We start from the raw sequence: 19,563 nt of genomic DNA on the forward strand, positions 1-19,563 counted from the left end.
TTATTAATTAGTTTCGTGTGTTTTTCTTCCAATTACTTATAGCAAATTAGTGTAATAAGATGGCTGGATTTGCTATAGTGGGCATATGATAGAGTTTTTCCCATGCAGTCATTTCATGCCCTCACTAACCCACTTTCACTCATGAATTTGTGGCATAAAAAGTTAGAAACTTCAAACCATTACTTTTAGAATTTTTCTTCTTCCAGATGTATCTATCTACATACACATACATATATACAAAAATATTTGAAAACAATGGAAAGTCCTTTTTTAAAATAAGTTGAAATGATTTGAGCGAAATTTCTTAATTAGATTAAAAAATGAAAAAATTGTTTTTTTTTAATAAGCAATTATATAAGAAATCGCACTAGGGGTGCAACCCTTACAACAAGAACTCTATAAAGAGTTGAAACAGTTTACAGGTAATTTGTACCAATCATAGAAAGGGGTTCTAGAAGTAGAGCTACTACTACCCAACCATCTCCAAGAAAAAAACAAAATGTTGGAGATTACCGTTTCAAAACTAAACGTTACATTCTCAAAGATAATGGCATTTCTCATCAACCAAATACACCAAATTAAAGCTAACCAAATTGTATTTAATTTAGCTCTAATATTGTGTTTCTTCACCTTATGTTGAATGCAATCGAAGCTTTTGAACTCTTCCAAGTTGAACTCCACATCTTCTCCCAACCAATTGAAAATTTTCTCCCAAACCTCTTTCGAAACATTGCAAAGAAAGAAGAGGTGTTCCGAAGATTCCGGATGATTGGAGCAAAAAACACAATCAAGAGAATCAAGATTAGACACCCCTCTATGAAGCAATGAGTCTTTCAAAGGGAGTCGGTCTACAAAGAATCTCCAAGAAAAAATATGGACTTTTTTCGGAACCTTAGTCTTCCACATTGTTTCCAACAACTTAATAATATTGATTGGCCATGCATTGTCTTTGGCATTGTTAAAATTATGAAGAAAAATAATAATATATCTTTAATATCTAAGTTGAAATTAAGGAATGTCACATCTAAAAATAAAAAATTTAAAATTCGTTATTTACAGTTGTTAATATTTATAAATTAACAATTTAAAAAAATTCTTTCATTTTATTTAAAAAATTTATATTATTTTGACATATCTAAGTTAATTTTCATAAAATTTTAAAATTGAACTCTAAAATTTATAAAAATTACAACTCAATTTATAACAATTTTCTAAATTTATAAATTGCTTTCTTAAATTTTCAAAAATTATAGATTGATCTCTATTTTTAAAATTTTAAATTTGACCAAAGCCTTTAAAATTTAATAAAAATAGCAATAAATACAATGTTTAAAAAACTGGACCGAACCGACCGATGCAACCGGTTAGACCGCGAACCAGAGATAAATTCAGTTGGGTCAATCTTTCAAAACCGCTAGTGGATCAAAATCGGAATAGAACCGAATTGAACCGTCCAAAACCAATTGAACCATAAAATTGGAGTCGATTTTGTAAAATCGTCTGGTTCAAAAAAATGCATCAAATTGATTTATTTTTTTAGTTTAATATGTAAATATCAAAACTTAACATACATTCTCCAATCACAAAAAAGAATTTTGTGTTTTTATTACAAACATGCAAATTTCTAAATTTTGTCATTCCGTTATAGTTTTTCTTTCAACCACAATTTATCATATGTTTATCGTAGTACAACTCGAATTTAATTTTTGTTGTTTAATTAAGTGTATTATATTATTTTGTTTTTTGTATTCTATCTTTTAATTTAGGCATTCTTAATTATTTGAATTTTATTTTAAGTATAATTTTATTATTTTACTTTAGTTTGAATTAGTAACTTATTTTATTGTAATTTCTTAATTTGTTCAAATTATTTTTTTAATGAAGATTGAAATGAAGGGTTTATATTTTTGTATTAAGTTTATAATAGATTTTCAAATATTTATTTTATTAAGTTGTGAATATATGATTATGTGTGACGTCTCAATCGAAAAATAATTTTATTTTATTAAATTATTTAATAAATGGTTTAAGGTTTAACCGGTTGAACCAATTAAATCTTAAATCAAAAACTTCACCGGTTTAATTTCTGGTCTGATTTTTACAACATTGATAAATACTTTTAATACTCTGTAAAAAAAATTTATAAAAAATTCAACTGAAGTATTTTGATTACCTAAAATACAAAATTTCTTAAATATTTTGACATATCTCATCCAACCATATCTTAAAGGTATGTTTAATTTATTATTTTTCAATTTTATTAGTTAAGTGTTTTTTAATTGATATAAAAAATTTGAAACTATAGATGTGACTATTTTGAGAAAAAATAAAAATATTTTTTAAAATATTTTAATTGTTTACAAAAAATTATAGATAAGTGTTCACTTCAAAAATGTATTAATTTTATTAAAAGAAAAATTAAAAAAATATAAGAATAAAATATATGTACAAATATAAAGTTCAATTTATTTTACAAAATAAACTTTTATTTATTTTTAATTAATAATAAAAAAGATGTAAGACTCTTGAAGTGAATCATAAAGTGAGAAAATAATAATAAAATTAGTTACGTATGATGCATTTGTAAAAGTAATGTTTCTTACATTTTCAGTGTTTTCAAGAGAATTACACAACTCACTTTAAAATTTTATTATATACTCCTTTTTATCATTTTTTTTCTACAAAAAATATCAAAAGTAAATAATAAGTATTTAAAATATTTTTATAATAATAAATTAACAGAAAATTTTGGAATCAAGATTTACAAACAAATAAATGAGGCTTAAGTTTCTTTTCTTTATAATGTTTGTTTAGTTATTAATTTTATTGTTTTAATTTATATTATATTCATGTTGTATATTATTAAATTTAAGTAAAATTTGAAAACAAACTATAATATTAAGGTAAATTTAGATTGAAAATTGTTTGACTAAAATTATTATGTTTTTCTAACAGCAACCAAACATAATATATAATATAAGAATGGTAACTATAGGCCTAAAATAATATACATAGAACAATACAATCAATTAAAACAAGATGTACCAAATTGATATTGTTTTTTTTAATAAAAATTTAATAAATCAAAAGAAAAATCAAGAACAAAGAATGAAAGGGGACGCGAACCAAAACCATTTAAGAAGAAGCGATTCTATAATTTGGAATACCTAACTTGTCATACAAGAATTTCTATATATGTTCTCAAGAACATGAAAAAACAAGTGCATCTTTTATATTTCAATCGTCACAATTAATGCACTCTTAAAACCATGGGGTCATTATCGTAAAGATAGATTTCAACGGCGTCTTTGTCGAAGAAGATAATCTTAGGTTTTGACTCTCTTCTTGAATCGAGTTTGGGGTTGGCGTTCAAATTTTCCACTGTCTGAACTTGCCAAGCGTATCTTCCACAGGAGGAGTTGGATTCTCCACCTTCAACAAACCTCATTACTATGGTTTAAATAGATTTGGTGAATTTGACAGTTGTCGCAATTCCTCCTCTTGTTACCATGTGAATGAAGATGTTTAAGACGAATTATAAATCAGAGATGAGCGTGGTCCAAGTCTATTTTCTAGGGCCTACGGTTGCGTCAATTGTACTGTTTAAAAATATACTAGTTGAGAGAAATAATATGCTCACCAAAGTCTTGTACAGGCACAAGGGTATCTCTGGAGTTACTAATGAAAAATCACACACATTTAAAACCTTTGAGTATCTCTACCGCAAAAGCTTTCATTTGGTTTGTATCCAGAGAACGTAAATCTATCACTGCAAAGATGAATGATATTAATGGCATTCTGAATTCTCTTCCAATGCTTGACGACAAGAATTGAATTCGATGAAGAAAACAAATGCAATCTCTGTTTGGCTTTCATGAAACCCTAGAAGTGGTTACCGACAGCATCCCTATGATGGTTGCAAATGCATCTGACGCGCAGAAAACAGCCCACAATGAAGCCAAGAAGAAGGATTGCAAGGCTGCGTATTGCATTCAAACGGCGATTAATGCTGCAAATTTTGACAGAATCTATCATGCTGAATCTGCAAATGAAGCATAGGATATTCTTGTCAAGTATTATCAAGGAGGTGAGAAAGTCAAGGTTGTCAAGTTGTTGACCTTGTATCGACAATATGAATTGTTATCGATGGAGAAGACGAAAAGATTGTAGAGTATGTACCGAAGGTGCAGAAACCTGTCCATATCATGAAGGGTTGTGGTGAAACCCTAACTGATAAGATGATAGTTGAGAAGGTAATGCGTACGTTGACCGCTCACTTTGATCACGTTATCGTAGCTATTCAAGAATCCAATCAACTTGAAACCCTAATATTAGAAGATTTGGTTGGTTCATTGGAAGCGCGTGAGATTAGGATTGTCGAAAGGAAATGAATTCAAGATTCGATATAAGCTTTGCATGTTCAGTCATGGAAAAATAATGGTGGTTCCAAAAAATTCAAAGACAAAGTCGACAAGACTCGGGGCAAGAAGTCTTGGTTGAACCCTCACAAGCATCAGGTCGATGATAGAACTTATGAATCCTCAAAAAGAGGAGGAAGAAACTATCAAAAGGACAAAGAATATAAGAAAGGTTTATAGTGCTATCACTGTGAGAAGTAGGGTCACTTGTTTAAAAATTATTGGTACAGGAAAGACAATGGATCGACAAAAGGAAAGAACGAAGGAGAGAATCTTGCACGCCAAGAATTAGATGATTCTGAAGGTATCGTGGTTATGCCTACAATTGCAGATAACCATGTCGAATCCAAGATCTGGTTTCTAGACTAAGGCTGCTCGAAAAACATGACAAGTCAAAAGGTGTGGTTGGTAGATTTCGACGAGTCGAAGAGGAGCAAGGTAAAACTTGCTGATAATAGTTCGTTGAAAACAGAAGGTACTGGCAACATAGTTTTAAATGAGTAATGAATGGAAAGCTATGATCAAAGATTTGCTCGATATACCTGGAATGAATTGCAACCTGCTAAGTGTTGGACAACTAGTCGAAAAAGATTTCTCAGTTGTCATGAAAGATGGATTTTTCAAATTGTTCGACACCTAGAACCATTTGGTCTTGAAATTTCGTCTCTCGAAGAATAGGAAATTTAAGACCTTGGTTAGTTCGACTGAAGTACAATGTCTAAAAACTATTGTCGACCACGAGAATAATTGATTGTGGCATTTGAGATTTGGACATTTGAATTTGTGATCACTCAATCAACTGATTACTCTAGATATGGTTTCTGGTATTCCAAGTCTTGAGATGCCTGACAAATTATATGAAGGTTGTTTAGTCGGAAAGTAATCCAGAAATTCTTTTCGCTTCGACTATGCCAATGAGATCATCCTGCATACTCGAAGTGGTACATTCAGATGTATGTGGTCTATTCGAAGAACATAAAATTGGTGGAAACAGATATTTTGTTTCGTTTGTCGATGAGTTTAGTCGAAAATTATGGATCTATGTGATCAAGAGAAAGGACAAAGTACTTGAAATCTTTAAGAGAATCAAGATACTTATCAAAAACCAAAGTGAGAAGAAGATCAAAGTTCTGCGAACAGGTGGAGGTGGCGAATACACATCCAAAATGTTTAAAGAATTCTGTGCAGACCATGGTGTCGATCATGAGGTAGCTACTCCTTATACGCCTCAACATAATAGAATTGTAGAAAGAAGAAGCAGAACCATGTTGGATATGGCGAGATGCATGCTGAAGTAGAAGAATCTGCCAAAATCCTTATGGGGTCAAGCTATTTGGAATGCAGTTTATATCGTGAACAGGTTCCCTACCAAGATATTGAAGAACAAGGTTCCTTAGGAAGTGTGGAGTGGAAAACGACCATCGATAAGTCATTTAGAGGTGTTTGGCTCTATGTGTTACAAGCATGTTCCTGATGCAAGAAGGAAGCTTGATGACAAGAGTGAACCTATGATTCTGGTAGGATATCATAAGATAGGTGCATACAGACTATTCAATCCAATTAACAAGAAGGTTGTGTTAAGTCGAGATATTGTAATTGATGAAAGTTCTGCGTGGGATTGGAATTCTTGTGATGCAATCAACAAACCATTGATGAGCTATGGTTTCGACGAAGAAACTGATGAAGTCGAATTCGATGGAATTGCTAAGTATCCAGTTGAAGTCGAAGTTGAAGCAGTTGAGGTCTTTGAAGCAGTTACTGAGAATCCAGTTAAATTTCATCCCACTAAACTTCAATATTTTGAAGTGGTTGGTGATGATGAAGTCACCCCAAATGGAGAATTAGTTCATTTCGCTTTACTTGTTGGTGCTGAACCAATCAACTATAATGAGGCTTTAAATATTCAGTAGTGGAAGTTAGCTATGGTTGAAGAGTTACTAGCAATATAAAGAAACAACACATGGGAGTTAGTCGAATTGCTAGAACATACAAATGATATCGAAGTAAAGTGGGTGTTCAAGTTGAAACACAATGCTAATGGGTCGATAGCAAGACATAAATCAAGATTAGTAGCTCGAGGTTTTCTTTAGAGAGCAGAACTCGACTACTTTGAAGTATTTGCTCCAATAGCAAGGTTGGAGACTGTTTGACTAGCGTTAGCATTGGCATGCAGTCGAGGCTGATCGACATTTCATTTAGATGTGAAATCAACATTTCTGAATGGTCCTTTAGACGAAGAGGTCTATGTCACACAACCTCCAGGGTTTGTGATTCAGAAGGAAGCGAGTAGAGTATATAAATTGCACAAAGCACTATATGGCCTCAAGCAGACACCTAGGGCATGGAACAAGAAGATAACTCATACTTAGTCGAATTGGGATTGTAAAATGAAAATATGAGTACAGTTTCTATGTTAAGGTTGTAGCAAAAGACATAACAATCATCTGCTTATATGTTGATGACTTGTTGTTAACTAGAAATAGCTTGGAGAACTTGTCGAAGTTCAAAGAGCTGATGATGAAGGAATTTGAAATGTCGAATATGGGAAAATTGTCTTATTTCCTAGGCATGAAATTTCAAATGTAGAAGAAAGGTATGGTGCTACATCAAAGGAAGTATGTCAAAGAAACACTCAAGAGATTCATAATGGATTATTCGAATCCTGCATCCTTACCTGTCGAACCAAATGTGAAGTTGGAGAAGAATGGAGAGGAAAATAAAGTCGATGTAACTTTGTTCAAGAAAATTGTGGAATCTCTGAGGTATATGTGCAACAATCGACCTGATATAGGTTCGGAGACAGATTAGTTAGTAGATACATGAATGAACCAAAAGTGTCACACATGAAGGCTGCAAGAAGAATTCAAAGATACTTAAAAGGATATATAGAGTATGGAATTCTATTTCGACGAAACTTTGAAGGCAAAGAAGTAACATTTACTTGTTTTTTAGATGCTGATTGATGTGGAGATAAGGAAGATCGAAGAAGCACAACTGGATATTTCTTTCAAGTATTTGGTGCTCAATTTTATGGTGTTCGAAAAAACAACTTGTGGTGGCATCATCATCGTGTGAAGAAGAATATATAGCAGGATCCCATGTTGCATGTCAAGCAATTTGGATCAGATCGGTACTTGAAGAAATGGAGGTCGGGGTAAAGAAACCTCTTGTGTTGCAAATCGACAACAATTCAGCCATAAATCTGACGAAGAATCCAGTTGTGCATGGAAGGTGTAAGCATATCGAAGCTAGATTTCACTTCTTGAGGGAAAAGGTAAATCGAGGTGAACTTGAAGTTAGGCATAGCTCAAGTGAAGCACAGTTGGCCGACATTTTCACCAAAGGATTGAAGATCGACATATTTCTAAATTTGAAAAAAAATTAGGCATAGTTCAGAGTGACTATTTTAAGAGTATGTTCGACAACATAGATTATAGGGGGTATGTTGAGATTGATATATTATTGGAATATTAGATATAATATCAAATATAATCCAAGTTGGGTAAGCTCAAACTCAATTAAAGTTGCATATAAATAGTCATTGTATGTGTCATTATTTGTACAATTTAAATGAATAATATAATTCTTATTTCTTTATTATTCTCTCTTTCTCTTCTCATTAAAAGTGTTACATGCACTAACAAATATAAGTCATAATATATAGCAAAGTGAAGTATTCCACTTATTCTATTAGACAAAATTAATACATTTTATTATTATGTTTTTGCATGTTTTTTATTTAATAAATAATCAAAATATTATTAAAAAACAATAACAGTATTAAGTTTAAATTAAAAAAGATATCGTGCCGTCATGCATGAGATATATATCATATGATATAGATATGAATTAAAAAAAAATCCATGAGATATGATATGATAATTTAATTAATTAATACTATACTATAATTCTACGTCACAGGTTGGCTGCTTTTCTTCTTTCTGTCTTCCTTCCACACTCAACCTCGTATACTATAAATAACACTAAACAAATCAAATTTCATAAACAAAAAATCAAACCATTAGACGAAGAAAGAAAAAAAAAGAAACAAAACCAAAAATGCAAAAAGAACAAGAAAACAAAGAGAGTGCACTGGACTCTTTGCTGTGTCCAAGTTTCAGTGTTTATTCTTCTAATAACTTAAACGACGTCGCTGAACAAGTTATCATCGAAAACGACCACTTAGACTTCCAATACGACAACGACAATTTCGAATTCGTCGCATTTCAAAAAACCTCTGATGAAGCTTTCTTCGATCACCGTCGCGGCAATACAACTCAAGGCGTTTTCTCCGTGTCTAAACGTCACGACGTGACGGAGAGTTTAATTCCGTTACGGGAATTGATGAGCCGCGATACTGACAGAAGAAGTAGCGATACGGTGGAGATTTCAATTCCGCCATTGTCAGAGATGGAAGACGATCTTGATGTGGTTCCGCGGGCGTCTTATTGCTTTTGGACACCGAAATCTCCGATGAGATCACCGTTGGCTTCTCCAATAAAATGCAAGAAAAGCAATTCCACTGGTTCGTCTTCGAGTTCTTCATCTTCGAAGCGATGGAAGTTTCTGAGTTTACTCCGGCGAAGTAAAAGTGACGTAAGCGAAGTGGAGAAATCGAAGGTGAAAAGCAGTGGAAAAGAAAGCACAGAGAAAAACATTGCGAAAATTGCTGACAAAAATTTTCCGGTAAAGGAGAGGAAAATTCCGGCAGCGGTAACGGCAATGGAAGCATTTTATTTAAGAGCGAAAGAGATTAAGAGGAAATCATATTTACCGTATAAGCAAGAGCTAATTGGATTTCATGCTACTATTGGAAGAGTTCATGTTTGATTAATTTTACTTCAAAGTTTAACTATTTTTAGTCTAAAAAGATATTAATTTCTTACATTATTCAGTTTTGGAATAGGAAAATGTGAAAAAGAAAAGTGAAGAATAGTATTACATTTTAGATTTTGTATAGTGATATATAATATTTTTGTAACTGCTTGAATTATGATCAATGGAAAAAGTGTGATAGCATTTGTGTGATTGAGAAAGGAACCGATGACCACTTTTTAGTGAAGAGCATTTTTTTTAAATTTAGAAATATTCAAAAGAGAACTAAGGGTTATCGAACTTGGTTACAAAACAAACAAGGGAGAATCTCGACAAAAAGAAAGATTATTCTCCAATTGAAACCCACGACTGTTGCAAATTTTATTTTCTGATTCATTTCTCAATCAAGCATGGGTTTTTAGGTTACTTGTATGTGCATAATTCATGGTCTCACCTAACTATTGAGTTAGATATTTATAGACTCGATCACTCGGTCTCTTCCAAAAGAAGATCGATTTTTAGCTTATAGTTAGCTATATACTATTTGTCTTTGACTCATTAGTGAGAACAATGGATGAATCATCATTATAATATATGAGATGTGGTTAGTCAATAAGTGGGATTTGAGATTCTTTAGTTAAGACTATAAAAGTTCTGTTAGTTGTTTGTAATGTGCTTTATATGTCACTTCTATAAAGAAGTGGGTGATAAGTGCAAAAATATTGTTGTTTTGTGTATATAATTTGTTGTACTTATCGATACTTTTTGTTAATACTGTTTGAATAATTCCTTGTTTTGTTTGTAAATCCGTATACTTTGTGAATAGTTGTATTTTCATATACTTTTATAATGTTTGATAGTTTTCTATTCATTTTGTAGGTATTGATGCGTATTTGGAGCACGAGCAATAAAGTGTCGAAGATACGACTTCAAACGCGCAATTTTGAGCAACTCGTCAACGAATAAGGCTCAAAACAAATATGATAAAATTCATCAATTTTGTTGATATTTATTCATTATTAGATTGGAAATTAAATAAACTTTCCAACGCTTCGAACCGGAGGTTTGGAAAGTCATTAAATAGGAAAAAATAAGACTTTTTTTAGGGTTATGCTTTGAGGTATTTGTTCCCAAAGTCATCACAACCATTTTTTAGTAGGGAGAGCTTGAAAATATCAATTGGGGGTTGCATCTTGATGATCGGAGGTCGAATTTCTCATCGATTGGTATTGACAAACCAAGAAATGTTTGGTTCCTCTTCTTCTCTTCTCTTTGTATTTCTCTTTTGTTGAGTTTGTATGTAAATTACTCTAAACCCATGGATGTTTGTTACTCTTTCTACTAGGTGTATAAAGTTTGCTTTACAAATTTTAATCGGTGTTTTTCTGATCTTTTTGTTTAATCGCTTCAGATTTATGTTGTTATATAAATATGCTTCGTGAATCTTGATTAGGAGAATACATGTTAGTTATAGATTCTAGACATAGGGTTTGTGGTTAACATCCACATAATATCGGAGTTTAATGCTTATGTGTTGTTCTATCGGTTGAGACATCATCGAAAGAGCAATATAGTTAAACTCTCGTCGGTGTTGTAGAAATGCACATTGATGTGAGGGATATGTGGTGATTCTGATGAGTATTATAGATGAAGTACAGCGGAGTGATAAATCTAAGTTTGTGAGGAGTAGTTTAGATTCAAACCAGATAAGTTATTCTCTATCAAGAATGAATTTATTTTATGTTCATATGTTTACTTTTCTGTTTTACTTAAAATCCATTTAACCCGAACTCAAGAATTAAGAATCCGTCGAACGACAATTCGGTAGCACTAATCCCTGTGGAAACGATAAATTTCCCGGATAAATACTTCAAAAACTTTTGTTGCTTGCCGCTTTACCGCTTTAACAGTGGGTAGTGGTGAGCTCGCCCTCATCTCATCCATGTGACTCACACTTCATTTTAGTACTCTCTGTCCTACTTGCTAGTTGGGGGGTTCAAGGGTTGAAAACTTTAATAATCAATGGGCTTAGATTATGATATAATGATCCAGAATCACTCAAGCACGAGGTCTGCAAGGGAGAAGTGGTTAAGCGAGAGACATAAAAATCCACAATCTCCCAAGCATCAAATCTTTAAGGGCATAATGGTTAATCGAGAGACATGAGAGTTCACAATCTCTCAAGCTTGAGGAATGTAAGAGCGAAGTGATTAAGTGAGAGACTTGACAACCCAAAACTAATGAGATTTTCAACACACATGCCGAAATCAAACTCAAGAGTTCAAGATCTCAACAATCAAATTCATATAGTGTAAGAAGAAATTTTTTTCTGTGCAATATCTTAGTACCTCAAGACTTACTCTTGTTCTTTTTATAATTTCATTGATTAAAACTAGGGAAAACCTAAGCGATGGACCAGGCGAGCTTTCACACTTTCAATCTTCAAGTCTTTCAAGCTTCAAGATCATAACTTTAAGGCTTCAAGTCCCTTCACTTGATTCAACCATGCTTGGCACTTTCAACTAGAACTTGATATATTTGATTGATAAGTCTTGGTATTTCTTTCTTAATTGGGTACCATCATCATAAACCATTTGAAGAGAAATCATGATCAAAACCATTTGACATATGTCATCGCCACTTAGCTGTTGTTTTCAACACTAGGCAATTGTCATTACATGTTAGACATTTGTCATCATCAAAACCATAGTGTTACCTACAAGACACAAAACCATATTATCCATCTTTTTGATGATGACAATACATCTCTTAAGGAGATGGTAAATCAGAAGATATAGATAAAAGACTTGAAGAGATTAATTCCTTCTTACATGTAAAGAAAGTGTATTATATTCCCATAAGAGTATACTTATCTTCATTTGGTATTATCAAAAAGATGGATAAGTAAATATCACATAGAACCAAATATTAATATCTCAAATAAAATAAATTAGTTACCTGATAAAGGAGGAGAGATAAGCACATAAAGCCACATTTAAGTAGTACATATAACCATACTTCTCCTATTGGTTGGAAAAATCCTGTTTTTAGACCATTTCATTAAGAGAAAGTATTTGTTGGCCTTCTTCATCTTTGTTGATATCGAGCTTTAGATTTCTCTTTACATTACATGTTCATTAAGTTGATCTGTTTAACGATACATTCCTTTAATAAATTTGTAATCCATGCTAGTACTACAACTCCCCATTATTGACATTTTAAATTCATTATGCATTATATCAGAAAAATTTCTTGCACAAGGACTCGTTAGTAGCCCCAAATATTATATCATCGATATAATTTTGCACAAGTAAAATGGCATGGTCAGTTTTCTTATTAAAAATTTGTATTAACCTTCTCTCTTGAATTTTGTTTTCAAGCAAGAACTTGCTCAAACACTCCACTACCTCGCAAAAGAGACTTAATCTTGGTAACAGAGGTGAGGTAACGATGGGCGTCATGAAAACTTTCTCATTTTACACCTCGGTTTTTGAATAATCGAGGGGATAGTTGAAATGGTCATTTGTTCGATCTCCAACAATAACTTTTTTATATTTTCAAAACTAGGGCCACACACCTCTCGATTTATAATCAAAATGAAAATTACAGTGTTGACATAGAATATTAAATAATTAATTTATTTACAAACTAAATTGCTTATATAGAATATTACACTGTTTACACAGAATATTAAAGTAAAAATCAAATGTTGGATCTTCGGTTCATTGAATCTCGTGAAAGATCAAATTTTGGATGCAAGTATATTCTCAATGACTTTTGTATGCATTTCTTTCTGATATAAAACAAAAAAAAAGTTAGAAAAATAAAATCAATATTCCGTTATATGATTAATTAAGAACTCAAACCTTGAACCTAAATATTTTTCTGCTATTGCAATCCATCATAGTAAACTTTTCCAAACTTCTTTAAGAACACAAACCTTGAACACAAATGTTTTTATGTCAAATACTTTCATTATCAATTTTTGATATTCAAAATGCTTTTATAATGGATGTCTTTTAGGTTTCACACGAATTACTAATGACAATGTTTTGAGTGTTGATACTCATTAAATGGATGACAAAGATTAGTTTAAAGACGGTGAAGAAAATCAATAAACACATTTATATTTCCCCTCGGCTATGACTCAAAATCGAGGTAAATTGTTTTTCTTTTTAAATAAAAAATACAACAAAATAGGTTTCATTTCCAACACCACAAACCTCTCGATTTTTATCAAAAATTGAGGGGAAAAAGTTTTTTTAAATACAAATTAAATTGTTTACACAAAATATTACATTGTTTACAAATATCAATTTTTTAATTAAAATACAAAATTTCTTATTGTTGGAGAACAACATATTCAGATTTTGACAAATCTGATTCATCATCGCCGTTGTTATTCATGGAGAACAACAAATCTTTGTTGTTATCCAGATTTGTTGTATACCTTTTATGCGTATTCTTTTCAAGTTCAATGGTTTTGCATGCATCCAATGTTTGATAAGTTAAATGTTCTTACCGTGAGAATTTTTTTCTGCACTTACAATCCATCCCAGAGATCTTTCCAAGATTTCATTATCCATCCCATAGAGCCAATGTTTTCATGGCAAAAGATTTCACAAGAAAATATTTTGAATCTCTAAAGAAGAAACGAGAGTCATAAACACATATCATCTTCGTAATGAATATGATATTAGTGTTTTTTTTACCGAAATATGATATGATTGTTTATGACTCTCTTGTTGACTCTCTTATTCAGGGCTATTCGTTAAGGTTTAGACAAGTGAAACTGAATGCTACAAGCTAAATAAATTTATCAGAGAAATAATTTCACTTTGGCTGGGAAACAAAATCGAGGTGAAAAATAACTTATTTTTAGATTAAAACTAAAATATTCTATAAAACATTGTACTTTTGATGACATAAAAACATAATCTTATACTGTTGAGATTCGAAACGTGTACAATGAATTAGTTTATCTTATTTAAGGGTTTGAGAAAAATGAGGTTATTAAGTCCAAGACATCATAGAAACTATCATCTATTTATATATTATTTTTGAATAATTTCAAAGTTATATTTACAACTAATTTTATACCCGTTTTTTTTTTTTAATTTGGCTCTATAAAATTTCAAGTCTCTCAAGATTGGGGGATAATCTCTTTTTCTACATAAACACCATAGGAAAAACAAAATCATACGATAGCACGTACCATGATTCGTATAACACATCCCCATAAGAGTCTCGTAAAGAAATTAATATCCTCTCCATTTTTTTCTTTCTTCATTTTGTGCATTACCAAAATTTTAAGAATATAAATGCAATAATGTGACAATTGATGTATTAATTTATTTTTATACAATACAAATGTCTTTAAAACTTTAGTAATAGAAAGGAAAAATGGAGAGATCCCCACTCCTCGTAAAACTATTCGTGTAGAATATTTAGTGTCAATTAAATTTCCTCTCTAAATAGGTTTTATTTGTAATTATCAATTAATCATAGCACAATAATCCCAAACAAGTTTCTTATAAAAAAAGGTATATACAATATATTAAGGATTATAGTATTAAGAAGAGATTCTGGAATATTGTCACTTGTCAGCATCAACAGAAACATCTCCTTGACCAAGAATACCGCCAAGTCGGAAAGTTAGTCCAAAGTTCAAATCATATGGCTCAATGTAATCATGATGAAAGTATTAAATTTCCACTAACAATGCACCATTATCTCTCTGACAGCTTCAAATAATTAAAAAGTGTTTGATTTTAAGCCTAATTCATCAACTCATTCTAGAATGATACTACACATTAATAATGCATGCTTGCTTATAGCCCAAACTAGCAACATTTTCTAGAAGCTAAAATCCACTTCTAAATGTTACTCCTTTTAGACTATTCTATTAAAAACAAGCGATGCTAATTAGTTCAGGTATATATTACTCTCTCCGTTTTAAAAATATCAATGAATTAGTATGTTATTTATTACGTATATTATAATTTTGTGTTTTTGTTGTCGAATTTTGAAAATTGGTGAATGTTTCGGTTAAAATTAATTGTAATCATTTGAGAACTCCTTGTGGCCCAAAAGATTTATTGCAGGGTTCATGTCATTTTCTTGGCTTATCCTCAATGTTTGTATTAATTAAATCAACGATAATTTGATTTATTGCCTCAGTTTTCTATTGGCTTGAGAGTAGTAAAAAGATAAAGTATAAGTTTGATTACAAATATATATCTTTCAGTCATCTTAAAGATAATTTTTTTTGTTATTCTGATGTCTTAAAATTTTATTGAAAATTTGAGAAAAACATATTGATTCTTGAGGAATTTACGTTTATAAGGCGGATAAATCCTTAAAAATAGTCTATTTACTCGCCTCAAGTTTATATAATTATTTATTATTTTGCAGAATAAAGATTAGTCATTAAAAAAAATGAGATCAAGCTACATGAGTGACCATATTTTACAACATGTTGCACTAAGTGGTTAGCTCCACCAATTTCTCTACTGGGAAAATGTATAACTATTATGTCATGCCAATAAGCATATTTTTGAAATGTATAACTATTATCTCATGCCAATAAGCACATAACTATTATGCCATGCCAATTTCTCCACCAATAATTGAAAATATTTTTGTGATTTGGATACAATCATTTGTTTTACTTTCGTTTTTCATGTGATTTTCTTAATTACCAATTAAGAATCACAAATTCACATATGATATGAATATGATCATATTCATAAATCATGTTTGATAGTATTTTAATTCTCATAATCATTGTCTCATATTTAACTTGTTAGAGATTTTAGTATAATTTATTAACCTAAAAATCAAATTAATCTAAAAAAAATCATTTTAAAACTCTTTTCTAAAAATTTCATATTGAAAAGCACTAATGTATTTTTATTGATATTGCATAAAAATGTATTATTGTTCTCCATCTAGAATGACACATCATTAGCATTTTGGAAGAATGCCCAAGAAGACAACAACCTACAAAGCACTTTAATGCATATAAAACAAACAAAAAATGCACTCCCAATTTTATTGGATGTATGATAAGAGAAATTGACTAGTGCTTTTATTGGATGTATGTTAAGGGAAATTGACTAGTGCTTTTGAATAAAATGTTTTTAAGTTTTGCTTCCCTCGTGTATGAACTTTTAATCAAATAACAATTCTTAATGTTTCCTCAAAAGGTAATTTTTTTTAATGTTATAATAATTAACGCTTTTCTTAAAAGAACTACAGTATGTATTATAATTAAAGTAATTAGTTTAGCTTTTAAAACTTTAAGTGGACCGGATAAAGCCCTTCTAGAAAACACACAATTTTGACTAATATAGTACGTATAATTTAAATTTAGGTTCAAATTTCAAAGCATAAAATTAAATATTTAAATTTAAAAAAATATATGAAACTTCAAAAATAATTTGGAAAAGTTGAAACTATGCACGTGTATATTTCTTTTTTATATTAGCAAAATACCCGTGCGTCTGCACGGATAAATTTATTTGATACTATATAGATTCTGTTTAAATATGCATGTAAATTTAAAATGAGTTATTTAATTATATAATAAATAATAATAATATAAATTCAATTTTGACATTTGAAAATAAAAATTTTGTATCTCAAATAAAAACAATTGTTAATTAAAATAAAATATGTATTTTATTGATAGTGGCCGTGAAATAAAATATGTATTAAAATAAAAAAATTCATTTTTAGCAATTTTGCCATTTAAAAGTAAATTTTTTTGTCTAAAATAAAGATAATTGTTAATTAAAATAAAATAAATATTTTGCTCATACTGACCTATGAAAAAAAAAATTTGACATTTTAAAAATAAGAATTTTATGTCTCAAATAAAGATAATTGTTAATTAAAATAAAATAGGTATTTTGCTGAGAGTGGCCCGTGAGAAAAATAAAAAAATTTGCATTTAAAAATAAGAATTTTGTGTCTCAAATAAAGACAATTGTTAGTTAAAATAAAATATGTATTTTGCTAATAATGGTCCGTGAGAAAAACAAAAATTTTGGCATTTTAAAATAAGAATTCTCTGTGTCAAATAAAGACAATAAAATTGATATTTTGCTCTTAGTGGCTCGTGAGAAAAATAATTTGCATTTGAAATTTTTTTTTTTAATAGTGACAAAATAATTAGATTTTTGGTTGAGTAAATTTTTATGTGTTGCTATTAATTCAATTTATTTATGCTTAGAAATTTAAAAAGGAGAAGAGAAAATGGAAAGAGAAAAATTAAAATGAAAGTGAAAAGTGTAGGAAATAGAAATAGTAAGTGAAATTGAGCAAAGAAATAGTAAGTGAAAGAGTGAGAAGCGGGGTCAAAAAAGTAAATGTTGAAAAAGTATCAAATAAGAAATTGACACTGGGTAGCATTTGAATGAAAATTAAGGTGGATTAATTGAGTGATTATGTTTTTACTATTTTAATTTTTTGTAAGTGTAAAAAAAATTAAAATGAAAGGGTATTATTGGTAGTTTGCAGGCATATTCTTTTAATGGATAGATAGTTGATATAGGGTGCAATTACCGTGTATAGATAAAAATCTATACACCATGCATAGATTATTATGGACCCTTGGATCATTGGATCAAATTCTAGACATCAATTGTTATTACTCAATACCCAATACTCACCACTCAATACTCAATACTCAATACACGATACTGGATTAAAAACATGATCCAATGACTTATGTAGACTTATGCACGGTGCATAAGTAAAATCCTTATGCATATTAGCTAAAGCTGTTTATATATATATATATATATATATATATATATATATATATATATATATATATATATATATATATATATATATATATGACAAAATGTGAATGATGGGACTATGCACGTGTATGAAGACATACTTTCAGTATTAAGTAATGATCACAAAACAATGGACAATTATAATCACAAAGCAAGTGTTCATTCAACCCACAAAACTTGAAAATAGATCTTTCTTTTTTATGTTCACATAAATAAACCCTTGTTTTTAATTAAAGAATTGTGGATAAGTACGAGAGTAATAAAATAAATTATTACTAATTAGCCAACCCCACTTTTCTTCCGATTACTCATTGCAAATTATTATAATAGTAATGTATAATTAGTGTAATAAGATGGCTAGATTTGCTATAGTGGGCATATGGTAGTTTTTTTTCCCCATGCAGTCATGTCATATATCCTAACTAACCCACTTCCACTCTCATGAATTTGTTCAATTAGTGAAAAGCAAGTAGGGGTGGAAATAGGCTAGGCCGATAACAGGGATCTACAGGCTAGCCTATATAGGTTCAGGTCAGACCACACATTATTTTTAAATAAAAAAAGCCTAGTTTTTTTATAAGCCTGTTTAGTTAAAAAGGCTAGGCCTCAGGCCCTAAAAGAAGCCTTTTAAGCCTATCAGGCCGGCCTATTTAAATAAATATGATTACTTTTTATTATCATTATGTTATGTTTAATACTTTGAATTAAAATACATAAATAAAATTTGGTTATCTTGAAGAACTTATGAAAATAAGATGAAAACATCTGATGAACATTGTTTTCATAATTTCTCTTAAACAAATAGTCTCCTAGAACTTATGCAAAGAGGTAAGTTAAAATAAGTCAATGCAAACAAATTTTTAGTCTCTTGATCTTTTAGTTAGTTAATCTATTTAAACATTATTTTAATTGCTTATATACTTATGTCTAAAACAAATAGGCTTTTATATAGGCTAACAGGCTAACTAGGCCTCCGAAAGACCAGGCTCAGGCCTAAAAAATAAATCTACGACAGGTCACAGGCCAGACTTAGGCTTCAGTTTTTTAGACAGGTCAGACTTAGACTTGTCAAAGCCTAGCTCGGCCTAGCCTATTTTCACCCCTAAAAACAAGTGACAAAGACCAGTTCTAGAAACTTGGAGTGATTGGAAGACCAAATTTATAATAAAACAATAAACTAGTCAAATTAACCTTAAATGTTTTGGGAAATGCAATAATAAAATAGTACCAAAATACTTTTAATAAGAAAACATTTAGAGTTGGTTTCAGAGGGTTTGGAAGATAGGTTGCGACTGTATCTTAAAATAGGTTTGATATTTTAAAAGTTTTAAAAACAACATATTACATTAAAATATAAAATTATTGTTCTTTAAATTTTTAAAAATATCAAACATATTTTAAGATATAGACGTAACCCTCTAAATTCTCTTCAAAAATCAACTTTCAAACGGATTCTTAAAGTAAACTAGATATGCCAAAAAACACTTCAGGCTCGATGATGAATGTATGAAGAATAAATT

At 30.3% G+C, this 19,563-nt stretch overlaps 1 protein-coding gene across 1 annotated transcript; it reads left to right on the top strand.

The window, feature by feature from the left end:
• The first annotated feature begins 8,439 nt into the window (after nt 1-8,439).
• LOC131625253 (uncharacterized) lies at nt 8,440-9,436 on the top strand. The gene has a single exon (XM_058896135.1). The coding sequence runs from the start codon at nt 8,478-8,480 to the stop codon at nt 9,246-9,248; it is 771 nt and encodes a 256-aa protein (XP_058752118.1). The 5' UTR covers nt 8,440-8,477; the 3' UTR covers nt 9,249-9,436.
• The last annotated feature ends 10,127 nt before the right edge of the window (nt 9,437-19,563 follow it).

The sequence above is a fragment of the Vicia villosa genome, unplaced genomic scaffold, assembly GCF_029867415.1.
Source record: "Vicia villosa cultivar HV-30 ecotype Madison, WI unplaced genomic scaffold, Vvil1.0 ctg.000197F_1_1, whole genome shotgun sequence".
NCBI classification, from domain to species: Eukaryota; Viridiplantae; Streptophyta; class Magnoliopsida; order Fabales; family Fabaceae; genus Vicia; species Vicia villosa.

Coding starts and splice junctions, on each gene's coding strand:
- LOC131625253 (XM_058896135.1), top strand. CDS start 8,478: ATGCAAAAAGAACAAGAAAACAAAGAGAGTGCACTGGACTCTTTGCTG.